Source organism: Condylura cristata, unplaced genomic scaffold, assembly GCF_000260355.1.
Source record: "Condylura cristata isolate star-nosed mole 26May11 unplaced genomic scaffold, ConCri1.0 scaffold00018, whole genome shotgun sequence".
Taxonomy (NCBI): domain Eukaryota; kingdom Metazoa; phylum Chordata; class Mammalia; order Eulipotyphla; family Talpidae; genus Condylura; species Condylura cristata.
The window spans coordinates 26,828,735-26,843,559 of record NW_004567119.1 but is presented as its reverse complement, the minus strand read 5'-3'; the positions used below and the strand labels follow the sequence as shown (position 1 = coordinate 26,843,559).

Genomic DNA, 14,825 nt, shown 5'->3' with positions numbered 1-14,825 from the left:
GCTGCATTAAGAATGCTGGCTTTCTTTAGGGTAGAAGCTGATGCTGCAGAGAGGTAGACAACTTTGAGGTAAGGGATGGATTTCAAAACAGTGAATGTTAATTAAAAATTTTGATGTGTGGATATATTAAAAGGATAGAGAGAGAAGAATAGGAGTTATAATGAAGTGTTATAATTAAGCTTATCTGTCCATTGACCTTAAACACACTTAAAAACAATGCTAAAATTAATAACTTGACTAAGGTTGAAGTTTTGCTAGAGGAGTGTGGGGGGAGGGTCAGGGATGTTGTGGCTCTCTCAGAATTATTTTGATGGAATAAACGGACTGCTGGATAGAAAGCAATGTGATCACACATGTTGCTTGATAGTGAAAAATTAGTAGGATCAGTGAAATGAACTCTTGAAGATGTGAATTATTACAGAGTTTACAGAGTAATAGAGATGGAAAACTAGATCAAAAGGATGGGCTGAAATTACAATGCTGAGCCTAATGTACTAATGTACTGAATTGAAAGGGGAGAACTTCTCTGTGGGAAGGAAAAAATCACTAGTGGTTAAGGATGGAAAGGGCTGATCAGCCATGTCTTCAGAATAAATCCACTTATAATTTGAGGTAGATATCACCAAATTGTTCTTCATATAGCTTGTAGCAATCTTGCCCACAGTGTGAGAGCATGTAAAGAAGTAATTTTAAAACTTAAATTTCAATTTATAGCCATATGGTTCTCCCTTTGATTTTGCTTAAGTGAAGTCAGACAGCTTTTTGAAATTTTATCAATGTGGTATGTTGTTTGTGTATGTTCAACATCTCTGGGGAAAAGCTTAAGAAACTGTAACAGTTGTTGCCTCTTAGAAGTGAACTGGATCTTCCTGCTGGAAGGAGGCCTGGTGGCCACTGGCAAGGGGTCCTGCCCAGTCTCCTTCCACCCTGCCCTCACCCTGGAGCAGTCCTAGTGTGCAATCTTCTCTGCCCATGAGAAGGCTCTAGACCCCATAGAGTAGCATTTCAGGCAAGTAAAAAAAAGACCTTTTGTTCCCAAAAATAATGAGACAAAGGTCTGATAGAGTTATTTGAGTAAGTTGGAGCTTTTATCAAGGTATAGATTATTTTATTCTTGCACCATTTAAATTTTGAATGTTTAAAAAAGTTAATATTTAAATTTTGTTTTGTTGTAATTAGAGATTAGAGGAATTAGAGATAGCAATTTTAATGTCATGAGTGTTTTGTAACATTGATTAACTTTTAAAAATGACTTCTTTGTTAAGTAATACTAAGTAGTTAGATTTTAGGAAGGAGATGAAATAAAAACTTAATAACCCCGTGATAGTGTCATTTAAGTGCATTCACATTTTGTATTACTGTTATTTTGTCATTAGGTATTATGACTCTGTCTCCTTTTGATCAAATGAAGACTGCCTCTAATATTGGTGGCTATAATGCAACCATTAAAAACAGTCTACCTGCCATGTCTCAGTATATCACAGTAGGGTCCAATCCATTTACTGGCTTCTTCTATGCCTTGGAGGTAAGAGTTTCACCACTATGAATAAGACCACTTTTAATTTTTTACAAATTGGGTATAGTAACTTAGCCTTAGAAAGATTAAACAGTTTACTTTTCTAAGTTTCAATTTAAACTAAATTAAGTTCCAACTGGATTTCTTCTCAGTTTTTTACAGTAATTAAAAATGGTATTAATGTCACTGTAAAGCAAGCAGACTTCTTTGTTTCTGATACCTTATATTTTTGGACATTTGAGTCATCTTTCAATATTGGTGCAAAAGTTAACAACTCAGGTTTGCTAATGATGTCTGCCCACTGAGGATTTGAGTAAATGTGGCATTGTAAAGACAGAACAAGCTGCTAACTATAGCTGATGTAAGTGGTGAAAATTGCTTCCTAAAATAGGGAAGAGTTAGGTGTTAGATTTGGCAGCTCTTATTTCTCACTTAAAAAGCTATCTCAGATTTTTCCAAACCATCTTTTTATTTTATATAAAAACACACATTACAGTAAAAGAGGGAAGAAAGCCATTTGTGTGTAGATAAGAAGTCAGTATCCCTGCTAGAATAATGCCCCTTTAATGCCCTAGTTTAAAATTTTCTTAATCATTATTCAAAGAGGGAAGTCCTAAAGGTGAAATCTTCTACTGGTGATTTTACTTTTAAGCTATCAAAATAAAACTCCTAATTATATTTATTGCTACACGACCTCCTCTAGTAAAGTTTTGGCTATACAAGAAACTGAATTATTCTCACTAGTACAGGCTTTACACTTTTCAGAACTTTTAAAAAGTAAGTTTAGTTTAGAAAGTAATCTTCTAAGCATTTTTCTTTTTCAAAGCTTCTTTCTTTTTTCAGGGAAGCACACAACCATTATTATCTCATGTGGCTCTAGCAGTTGCAAGTAAACTCACTTCTGCTTTATTTAATGCTGCCAGGTAACTACAAAAAATAAAAATCTCCTCCTTTGTAATGATCTTGGTGCTGACTTGTATTTTAAGAGCTGGCACTGCCCTGAAATCTGATAACTGTTTTAACTTTTCTTTCTTTTCAGCGGATGGCTTGGTTGGAAAAATAAGCATGAGGAAGAAGTAGTCCAAAAGCAAAAACCGAAGGTTGAACCAGCTACCCCATTAGCTGTAAGGCAAGTCAGTCGTCATCTCAAACTTTATTATTTTTAGAAAAGTAATGTTAAATTATTGATTCTTTCAGTATTTGTGGTGGATTTATTGATTTCGTGAGTCCTTGTAACTTCCGAAAGTCAGTAATATGGGCCAGTTTCTTCCAGTGGAATGTAAACTCCATGAAGACATTGATTTTTACCTGTTTACAGATGTTCACCTGTCATTATTAGGTGCTCCATGTGATTGAGTTGAATATGTGTCTTTACAAACCTATTAGCTTAAGCACTGAGAAATTAAGTTTTGTGATAGCTGTTGAATTTCTTCACTTAAAATGTTTTAGATGGTTTGGCAATAAGCTGTATTTTTTCAGTCTTACTTTAAAATACTTTGCTATGATACATAATATTATCTAAATTCATCCAAGAATCAAGAAATAAGCCAACTGGCCCTGTGCATCAAATAATGTGCCAGAGTTCTGGTGCTTCACCACATGAAATCTGAGCTTCTGAAACTGCTTTCTCAAAATGTGCCCTTCTGCTTTCTTAGTACCTCTTATTTTATTCCTTAGTCTAATAAAGTTGCTTATAGACCAAGAGCTGTTTGGAGAGAACTATTTGAAAGGAGCACATTGTTGCTTTAAATAAGCATGCTAATGTCAGAAAGATAAAATACCTAAGAAAAAGAGCATAGATTAGCAATAAAACTTAGGCAAAAGATGCTGTATAGGAGTAAAGTATTCTAAATTTAGTTAATTGTGAGGAGACTATTTTCTATGACTTACTGCTTACTCAAGGAAAGATAGTTATATCCTATTCTTTATAATGTAGATATCTATATAGAAAACTTAGAAGTAAAATATACTATTTTATAATAGAAGCACCTATTGCAAAATGTCAGGTGTGATTGACTAATAAATTAACCTATGCACGGTTCATATTTCTTTTATAAAAACAGATTCAGCCTATTTTGTTTATACATTTCATTTTCCTGTTGCATATTTCTAGATTGGAATTTGACTTAGTTTTTTATTTTCTTGGAAATACCAGGTTTGGGCTTCCAGATTCCAGACGCCATGGTGAAAGGATCTGCCTGTCTCCATGTAACACACTGGCAGCAGTAACAGATGATTTTGGAAGAGTTACTTTATTGGATGTAGCTAGGGGGATTGCAATACGTATGTGGAAAGGTACTTATTTACAAAAGTCAAGGAAAAAAAACTAATTGGCCTTTTACCCAAGAGTTGAACAGTATACCCTTTGACTTCTAGTTGATAGTGTTGTTAAATCTTGTGTTTCTGTCCTTCTTTTCACATGAACTCCGATCAGCAACATGTGATCCAATGGTCACATTGTTCTATCTTCCAATTCAATCAACTGATAGACTCGATGAACCTCTTCCTTATAGACTTCTGACTCCGATCAGCAACATGTGATCCAATGGTCACATTGTTCTATCTTCCAATTCAATCAACTGATAGACTCGATGAACCTCTTCCTTATAGACTTCTGTTCAGTTATTAACATATGGTCAATTTCTGAAATAAGTTCCTTGCTCTGGTTACATTCATTTCACTTTGCAAGATCATGCTTGATCAGATGTTCTTCTCAAACCTAGAATGCCAAGTCTTTCAGATTTGAAGATGGCTACAACCTGTCAAAACCTATCTTTATGGACTTGAATTCCATATCCATAGGCTTGTGTCAGTTCACTTAATTTCACAGTAGCTATGTCAGTTAGGAGTTGTGTCCAACTGCTACTAACAGACCCAAGTACATGATGGATAAGATAGCCATGATATCCTCAGTTACCCAGTCTCCTTCCATCTAACCCTCCCACTCAAGGTTATCTTGTGGCTTAGTTGACCATTTAAGCCCTGACTTTCTTACCTGCTTTCCAGGAAGCAAGAAAGGGAAAGAAACATCTGCCAACTGAGTCAGTCCACTGGAAGACTTTTCCTAAAGTCCTGCCAACCTTTTCTCATAAGACAGTAGCAAGGCTTAGTCACATAGTCATACCTAACTAAAAGGGAGACTTGACAGTATCTAGGTACAGTGTCAACCTGAATAAAAGCAGATTTCCTTAACTAAAAAGAAGGAGGAGAATCTATTGTTTGGAATCATCTCAAACAGTAGCACATCAGCACAAACTACTGTTTAAAACCCATATTATGGTATAGTCTGGTCTGTACTTGTCAGTGTGAAAAATACTGGACTTGAGCACCAGACTGAAGCCACTATTCGTGGCCATGTATTCCTGTAGCACTTACAGCCACAAATTAGAAGACTCAGGGTGTCTGTAGAAATAGGTGTCAGTGATGCAGTTGTGTCATTTCTCTTTGATGTTTGTCTTCTGAAATAAGGATGTGTTCTTAGCAAGACTTTCCTAGAATATAAAGAACAAAAGTGTTAGCAGCCTTTCCAAATCCTTCACATAGATCTTATTAGTGGTGATAGTGCTTGTTCCACAGTTTGTGTGTTGGTTTTCTCCCCATACTGAGAGACCTGAGAGGGGCCACCCTAAATGGAGACAGTGCAGTGTCATCTTCACCTTTCCTCTCATGAATTAGAGCTCTCTCCATATGCTCTACAACCCATGTTTTCTATCTACATGCCAGCAGGAAATCAGTTTCATCTTTTTTTCTTACATATGTGCATATATATTTTTTACAAGATTCATTTATTTACAGATACAAAACTGGGCTATAGGCTAGAGGTGTAGGGGCATGAGAGGATTCACCAGCGACAGAATGGGGAGCAGAACAGGCAGATTGACTGAAACACACTGCTGAGTTAAACAACAGGCCTGTCAGGAGAGGTCTGCTGCACTGTGTGGGTCAGCTTCCTGGCCAGGGATCAAACTTGTGCTGCAGTGGCTGTAGTAACTTCAAAGTGCTAGTCCTTTTATGCTCCTGCTATGAGTGAAACCATCCACTATTTTTCTTTTTCTTTCTGGGTTATTTCACTAAGCTTGATCCCTTCCAGCTCCATTCATGTAGCTGCAAAAGGCATGAGTTTATCTTTTTTGAGTGCTGAGTAATACTTCATTGTGTATATCTACCACATCTTTTAAATCTAGTCATTTACATTGGGTGTTTGGATTGATTCCATGTCTTCCCCCATAGAATTTTTTTTTTTAAGATTTATTTATTCATACAGAACTAGGGTACAAGCCAGAGATGCGGAGCGTGAGAGGATTCACCAGAGACAGAGTGGGGAGCAGAACAGGCAGATCGACAAAGTACACTGCTGAGGGGAGCAGTGGGTGGGTCAGGAGAGGTCTGCTACACCATGTGGATCTCCTCCAGGGCAGGTAGGGATCGAACTCATGTGGAAGTGGCTTAAGCTTCTTAGTGCAGTGTTTTAACCCGCTGCGCCACCAGGGAGGGTCCCCCCCCCAATAGAATTTTTAAAGGAGTGAATATTTTATAGGGAGCAGGACGGCAGTGCGTTCAGGGCAGAGTGCTCATGAAATCTAAAAGATAGTTAAAAAAATTTAAAAAAGGAAGCATCTGGAGTAAAATGTTAAGATTTGAAACCTTAGTGATTCAGTATTTTAATAATTATTATTTTGAGGCATTTCACAATAAAAAGATTTTTATAATTTTGATCAAACACCCCACTTAAATATCTCCAAGTGCTTCAGAAGGCTACTACTGAATCAACATTAATGAGCTTTCCTTTTCTTTCTCTAAGGGTACCGAGATGCCCAGACTGGGTGGATCCAAGTTGTAGAGGACCTTCACGAAAGAGTTCCAGAAAAGGTGGATATTTCCCCCTTTGGAAATACTCAGGGCCCAAGTCGAGTAGCTCAGTTTCTTGTCATCTATGCCCCCAGAAGGGGAATTTTAGAAGTATGGAGCACCCAGCAAGGGCCTCGAGTAGGCGCCTTCAACGTGGGAAAGCACTGCCGGTGAGTGAAACCTGGCACGTTCCCAGTCATGACAGGAACTGCTTTACTAAGTGCAGCCTTCTTCCTTAGAACTGCTGCTTATACTGCAAGTTGTTTGTGAATTGGAATGTTCTTTATTAGGTGTTCCTAAAATACCTGGCATATAATCAAGGAATAAGTATTTAATAGCTAAGAAGCATTATTGAAATGACCTGGTATGCTGCCAAATTAAAGGTAGCTCAGTCAATGGCATTTGTCCCCACCCCTTCTTTTTGATGTGGAGACACAAAAGAGAAGATAGCTTCAACCTCCTGGTAATGATGTTAAGTGAGGGAAATACTTTGTCATTGCAAGGTAACCTTGCAATGGTTGTATTAAAGGCATTTTCTTTCTTAGTTGTATTAAAGAAATCTTTTGACATAGCTCCTTGTGCTAATATTGCACCATGTTGGTATGTATTTCCTTAGGCTCCTGTATCCTGGCTATAAAATAATGGGCTTAAATAATGTGACCAGTCAGAGTTGGCAGCCGCAGACCCACCAGATCTGTCTGGTGGACCCAGTGTCTGGAAGTGTGAAGACAGTGCACGTCCCTTTCCACCTGGCGCTGAGGTGAGGGTCTCAAGCAGCTGCCTCGGTGTCCCCGCTGGCTTATTTTGCTGCTTGTTTTGCTTTGTTTTGTAGTTTCATTTATCATTTGTCTGCCGTTCTTAAAATTTAAAGAAATTGGACTACACTAATGGAAAAAGAAGTGTGTCAGAATTAGAAACAAAACATTACACCTTCTGTGAGAATTTGTTGTGTTTATTGTTTTAGTGATAAGAAGAGTGAACGAGCAAAGGACATGCACTTGGTGAAGAAACTGTCAGCCTTACTAAAAACAAAATCTCCCAGTCTTGGTTGGTATCCTTTAATAAAAATAAAGTATACTGTTACGTCACTTTCCATAATTAATATTCTGAAATACAAGCTAGTGCATTTTATGAGCAGTTGCAACCCCTTGTGCAGTGAATGAGCTTCAAGTAATTAATGTACTTTTTTAAAAAAAGTTTTATTTATTTATGCTTACAGAACTAGGGTACAGGACAGAGGTGTGGTGGGTGAAAGGATTCACCAGAGACAGAGTGGGGAGCAGAACAGGCAGATTGACAAAGTACACTGCTGAGGGGAGCAGTGGGTGGGTCAGAAGAGGTCTGCCACACCATGTGGGTCAGCTCCTGGTGGGAGATCAAACTTGTGCTGCAGTAGCTTCATAGAGCTTCATAATATGGTGCTTTAACCCATTGTGCCATGAGGGAGAGCCTCGATTATGTACTTTTTATTAGGATCTTTCTGTAGAAAGAAGTGTGCCATTCAGATTTAAAGCTTGTCACGAGAAACAATGTGAGAGAACCCAGAAATTCTTTAGATTCACTGATAGTGCAGATGTGTTTTTTTTTTTCCCTCCCAGAACAAAGTTTGCTAAGTAAAAAGGGCCAATTTTACCGTGATTTTTCTCTCTAGATATGTTCGAAACTGAAATAAAGGAATTAATTCTTGATATTAAATACCCTGCAACCAAAAAACAGGTAAGTATATGTAATATATGCTAAGGAGTTATTACAGATAACTTCTTTAATTGCCCAGATTATGGAAGGCTAAAGTCGTCTTCATGTTTTTATTAGTACATTCTTTTTTATGTTTTCATGGGCAGTTCCTATTATTTTTCTCTCTCTTTAAATTAAGATACTACCATACATGTGAGTGCATGCATTTTCACATACACTAGATATTTTCAGATCAAAGAAAATAATAAACATGGTCATGATCACCCACCTTAGGAAATAAGTCAGGAACTCTTCAGAATCCCACTTCCCTCCTCAGAGGTGACTAGTGTTCAGAATTTTACATTCCTCTTTCTTTTACTTTTCTTTGTAGTTATCTCTTTTCTGTATGGTTCCTTTAAAACATATTGATGCATTTTCTACCTTTTAAAACTTCGGATAAATGGGGTCATGCTCCATGACTTCTGTGACTGTACTCCTTGAGAGAGCCATGTTAATGTGTGGCTTGTCATGAACTGTATGGATATATCTCAGTGTCTCTTCAGTTTGTTTCCAGCTTTTTTTTGCTGTTACAAACAGTGACACTGTGATTATCTCTGTGCATATTTCCTGGTGCATAGATGAAAGAGATCCTCCTCAGTTTATATGTAAGAGTGGCGCTGCTAGGCTGTGAGCTGGTTTGGCTGCACCATTCACATCTTAAAAATGCTTATAATGAGGTGTGTCCATCTGTGCTGTCTGCTGGCCTGTGCTCTGTTGTCTCGCATGCCATAGTCATGTCAGGTTGGTTCCCTTTTGCCAAGTTCACATAAATGGGGCCTTTTTGTCCTTTCTCTTACTTCACTCCTCTTGTCTAAGTGCATCATAGCCCATTGCGTGACTATAAATTCTTCTAATTCTATGGCATTTGAGTCCCCAGGGATATCTCTGAAATCTATTGTACTTTGAATCAGAACCAGATAGCTAGTGGCTACTTATTTGCTAGTTTTTTCATGTATAGTAGCCATAGATCACTGACTTTTTTAACTTTTTACCTGTTTTTTTTTTAAAGATTGATTTGTACATACACAACTGGGGTAAAGGCCAGAGGCTCAGTGGCGGTGAGAGGCTTCACCAGAGACAGAGTGGGGAGCAAAACAGGCAGATCTGCGAAGTACACTGCTGAGGGGAGCAGCGGGCGGGCCAGGACAGGTCTGCCACGCCATGTGGTCACCTCCGGGGCAGGGGGGAATCGAACTCATGCGGAAGTGACTTTAGCTTCTCAGTGCAGTGCTTTAATCCGCTGCACCACCAGGGAGGGCAACTTTTTACCTGTTTTAAAGGTCCCTTCAAAGTCTGTTCAACATGGAGTTCCTTCTGCATTTTGGGTAAACTGTAGGCACAAATATAAAACTTAAGAACATAAAATTTTTGCATTCTAGTGACTAAAATTGCTCAATATCTTCTAGGCTTTGGAAAGCATTTTGGCAAGTGAACGTTTACCATTTTCCTGCCTTAGAAACATCACTCAGACTTTGATGGACACTTTAAAGAATCAAGGTAATAGGGTTTGTACTGACTGGAAATCATGGTCTGTCTTCCCATTTTATAACTGATTATAAAAGCCATTAACTGTTATGATCCCATCATGTTGGATTAGTATGGAAATAATATACATAAGAAATAAGGAATCTTATTTCATGCCTTAAGTATAGGAGATTTCTATTTTATTGCCTAGTCAGTGTGTGCAGGTGAGCTTCCTCAAACTTTCTCTGAAAATTTTGACTGATTCCTAATGTAAATCTCTCCTCTGGATCCCTCTGCTGTGAGGAAAGGCAACCAGTATAGAATGATGAGAAGTGGGCATATTGGTACAGTTGTGGGATATGCTGAAAGCTTGATGAGCAAGTTTCAGGCAGAAGTGGCCAATGCTTTGGCTGTGCTGGTTTTTTATGTAACCAGAGATAGGTTTCTGTAGACAAGCATTCTTTAATGCCATTTTGACCAAGATAATGATAAAAAGTACTTATGCTTTGAAATAATGTTCTGTTAGTATACGTGGCACCCACATATTCTCATCCATTCCTTTTGTGAACAGAGTTAGGCCTTCCAGAATCATGTAGTACAATTACTGTTCTCTGTTTTCTGGTTCCTTTCTGCTATTGAAAACTAGTCTGTAAAAGTAGTCTGTCTGTAATTGTGAAGTTAGCACTCCATATCATACCTCACTGAACAAAATTCTATTTATTCTGGTTTCCAGCATCAGTAAATTGTAATGTGTAGCCATGAGTTGTTGCTTCTTGCTTTAATTATACAAACTCAGCTTTACATTTAATTATACTTAAGCCAACTAACACAGTTTAATAAACAAATCACAACATGCCCTTTCAGGACTTTTTAATCGTCATAATTCCAATAATTTTTTCAACATGCATGTGGAAATTACTTTTTGGCAGATGGTGTACTCCTTAAACACACAGATTTGTAGAAATGCCTCTTTAAAAAAGCATAGCACATCTATAAAGCCCTCCCCCACCACAACCCCTCAAGACTTTAACAGAACATAAATCTTATTAAACTAAAAATGATCTTGCTCTGACAGGAAAGTAAACAAACATTGTTGGGGTTCTAGGATATCCTCACTGTTTTCAAATTCTATGCACAAGTAAGATTCCTCAGAATGTTGAGTGTGCTAGTTTTCATTATGGCTATAAAAACACTATTTTACTGTTACTCTGTCCTCACTATGGATTCTTGAGGGTGGCCAAGGCCTGCCTTTTCAAAGAATAAATATTGGTTGTTATTAGACAGAAATATTTGAGTTATTGTGCAGGAATGTATCAGAGTAATTCTCTAACATTCTTGAAAGAGTTGGATCGATGGGAGGTTGTTGTCTGATTTTGGCTTCTTTGCCATCCTTTCTTGAGAGTCTATATCCAGTTTCTTTCTAAATTGTCATGTTTTTGACATGACAATGGAAATAGAGAGGCCAGGCAGATCTCTATTTGTCTGTCCTCAGTTTGTGGGTGTGATAGGCAACCTTTAAGTAACAAGAGGAGAGGACTATTTCAGATCTGTTCCCAGATTGATTACTTAAAATTGAGTATTAAACTACAATAGTTCTTCCTTCCTTTTCCTTTTTGTCCCTACTATTAGAAGCACATTTTTGCACTTAAAATTTTCTTTTGGCCTTTATGGAAAATTTCTCTGCCTTATAAATCTGTTACAACTTAAGCATCTCAGTATTTAATACAGTAGTTTCTTTTTTAAAAAGATTTATTTAAATGATAATGATGAACAGCTATGTACCAGAGATATTTTGTGGGGGTGGAGTGGGGAATGGGATCAAGAACAGTGGGGAGAGGGAAATGCACTGGACTATGGTGATGGCACACAGGTGATTAGGTGATTTGGTGATGGGAAGCCCAAGGGGATTGCAACTGAGATGGAAAAATGCACAAAATTATGTAAAAGTAAACTGTTATAATTTTTTAAAAGATTTATTTATTTATGCATTCAGATATGGGATACAAGCAGAGGTGCAGGGGCATTGAGAGGATTCACCAGAGACAGAGTGGGGAGCAGAACAGGCAGTCAATGAAGTAAACGCTACTGAAGGGAGCAGTGGAGAGGTCTGCCATGCCATGTGGATCACCTCCGGGGCCGGGGATCGAGCTTGTGCTGACGCATTGTGGCTAGCTTGTAGTGTTGCATCTTTACCCGTTGTGCCACCAGGGAAGACCCCAAATATAGTAGTTTAAATGAGTTGTATGAGATTAGGAAATTTGATCAAAGCATAGCCTTTTATGACTGTATTAAATATGTTCTAATGTATTTTCCCTCTGACTTTTAGAACTTGAGTCTGTTGATGAAGGATTGCTCCAGTTTTGTACCAATAAATTGAAACTGCTCCATCTTTATGAGTCTGTCAGTCAATTAAATTCCCTTGATTTTCATTTAGATACACCATTCTCTGATGATGTGAGTAATCCTAAACTATTATATCACACAGAATAATCTTTGGTTATTTGAATTTTTTATGCTTGCTATTTAAGAAGTAGAAGATAAAGAATTTTTTTTAAGTCAGAAAGAAGTATTTTCTTTACAGAACCCCCTGTTGTCTGTGCCTCATTTATGCTAGAATATTTTGCTGTTAAGCATTTTCACTACATAGAAGCATTTGGTTTTTCTCAACTCTTTTTTTTAAAAAAGATTTCATTTATGCATACAGAACTGAGGTACAGGCAGAGATGCAGGACTGGTGAGAGGACTCATCAGAGAGAGCGGGAAACAGGACAGGCAGATTGATGAAGTGCACTGCCGAGGGGAGCAGTGGGCGAGACAGGAGAGGTCTGTCACACCATGTGGGTGGGTCACCTCCCTGGCTGGGCATCGAATTCGTGAAGTGGCTTTGCAGTGCTGCGCTTTAAACCATTGTGCCACTAGGGAGGCCCTCAACTCATTTTCTAAAGATTATGTCTTACAATACAACTTCTTTGTGACAGTTTACTCAGTGGCAAATGTTTAATTTCTTGAGATATATTCAGTTTACCAAATATATTCAGTTTACTCAGTGGCAAATGTTTAATTTCTTGAAGCATAGAGGGATTGGCGGTTGTGGGGGGGTGGGTAGTGAAAGGATTCTGCTAAACGGAAGAGATTAATCTTTTATATTGTTGGCAAATTCATATCACTTGCTTTATATAAAAAAGCACATTTTAAAAGTATTCTTACTTGAAGTGTTTAATTATACTAAATGTTCTGCTTTTATACTATGAAATGTAAAGTGGCAGCACCTTGTAGTCTTTGTTACAGTGTAACTGTGTCATTTCTGAAGGGTGTATACAAAATCCTTCCTTGTGGAGAAGTAAAGTTTCTCTTACAGGGAATATTGTTCTTTCTTCCCTTTGGAATACTCTAAAACCTTCAGCAGGTTGTCAAGTCTTACTTAAAGGAAAATTAATTATAATTTATCTGTAACTTGAGGATTAAAGTAGAAGCCCTTTATTTTAAATACACATAATGAGTAAAAAATATTTTAAGCAGAAAAATGGGAGAATTTTTTTATCTTTAATGGAAAATGATACACTGTAACATCTTTTTTTATGTATGGGATTATAGATGGAGCTTATAAAACATTTTAACAGTAAACTCACAAAAGTATTCTCTAATTACCAATACAGATGCTATTGGTATCAATACCATTTTTTCATAATCTTTTGTTTTTCTTTCTACTTTTGCAGTACTACAAACTCATTTCACACATAGCCAGGCTTAGGATGATATAAAAGTTGTATCCACAGAATCACCGAGCTAGGAATTGATTCTTCAGTGCCTGTTTTTCCCTTAGAGTCACATGATTTGTTGCTTCATACCTTGCCAGAGAATGTTAATTATACATCATTAATAATCCCTGTAGAATTCATTTCCACTTGATAGCCCCATTATAGTGGGCAAGAATAAAATACTTACATTTAAAAATCATTTGGCAGATAAGCTTTTTATTTTTAAAGCACTTTTCAAAGAATTGAAATTATATTTTGCTTGGAATTGTTAAGATCCTCAAAAAACATTTAATTGGAATCTAGGCTGACAGACTTGTACATAAAAAATGAAAATTAAGATCTTGAATTCATTGCGTTGTCTGTGAACACAATGAATTCAGGTTCAGTATAGCATAGAACTACTGGAATGTATGTGTGCAATAGCATTTTGCAGTTATTATTTTTAAAAACAGTTTATTATTATTTAAAAAGTAAAAAAGAACTGCTCTTATTTAAGAATACAGTTCTAATTATGTAGCATGAAGTTAGAAAGTTTTGTCAGTGTGGCCAGTCTATGGTCTCATAAGCATATGGGTGTGTTTGTATATTCGTCCCTAATTTACAAAGCCATGTAGAGGGCTTATATACACTATATCAGTGTTTTTAACTTATGGACTTTGTGTTGCTTATTAAGTAAACATTCAGTTTCAAATAGTTTTTTTTTTTAATTTCCTCAGAATCACAAGAGTTAAAGTTGATACCCTCATAACTTTTTTGATTGTGAATGATGTTTATTAAAATTCTAACATTTTAGAAATATATATAAAAAAAACACTCAAGACTCTTTTCCAAAAATGATCCTTTTGGTAATAATGTGGTTTCAACATTATTTAAATAATTTCTAACTCATACATCAGACAATACAGTTTTATTTATGAGTAAAGTTTTTAAGGAGAGCACGTTAGCTGTTTCATTAAAGACCATGTCATCTTTTGCTTATGGTTTGCCTTATATTTCATGTGGTGAGGTTGACATATATGGCAGATATGTAAACAGAGACACGGCCTCTTCAAAACTTTTTTTCACTGTTTTTAAGGACTTGGCTGCGTTATTAAAACTTGATGGAAAAGAACTGCTTAAGCTGCAGAGATTGTTAGAGAAATACAAACAAGAAAACACTAGGACCACTGTCCGATTTTCCGATAACAAAGATGGTGTGTTGCCTGTGAAAGCATTCTTGGAATACTTAGAATGTGAGAAAGATGTGATCAACATAAAGAAGATGAATGAAGAGGAATGTGTGTCTTTAGGTAGGCAATGAGTTGTGCTTTGAAGAAGACAAAGCCATGTAAAGGGTTTATATACAGTGAGGATTGTTTATCAATGTTTTTAACTTAGGAGTTTGTGCTGCTTATTAAGTGAGTATTCAGTTTCAAATTTTTTTTTTTTTAAAGATTTATTTGTGCATACAGAATTAGGGTACAGGCCAGAGGCTCAGGGGCGGTGAGAGGCTTCACCAGAGACAG

At 36.9% G+C, this 14,825-nt stretch overlaps 1 protein-coding gene across 1 annotated transcript in view; it reads left to right on the top strand.

Annotated features, from left to right (window-relative positions):
- The window catches only part of RAB3GAP2 (RAB3 GTPase activating protein subunit 2 (non-catalytic)), a 77,076-nt gene that overhangs the window by 37,784 nt on the left and 24,467 nt on the right, over positions 1-14,825 (top strand). Inside the window, exons 10-20 of the mRNA XM_004685444.2 lie at positions 1,377-1,525; positions 2,360-2,439; positions 2,556-2,645; positions 3,672-3,811; positions 6,318-6,534; positions 6,981-7,124; positions 7,329-7,411; positions 8,016-8,080; positions 9,505-9,595; positions 11,889-12,016; positions 14,396-14,609. Coding sequence (XP_004685501.1) covers positions 1,377-1,525; positions 2,360-2,439; positions 2,556-2,645; positions 3,672-3,811; positions 6,318-6,534; positions 6,981-7,124; positions 7,329-7,411; positions 8,016-8,080; positions 9,505-9,595; positions 11,889-12,016; positions 14,396-14,609 — 1,401 coding nt within the window. The remainder of the gene's footprint in view (positions 1-1,376; positions 1,526-2,359; positions 2,440-2,555; positions 2,646-3,671; positions 3,812-6,317; positions 6,535-6,980; positions 7,125-7,328; positions 7,412-8,015; positions 8,081-9,504; positions 9,596-11,888; positions 12,017-14,395; positions 14,610-14,825) is intronic.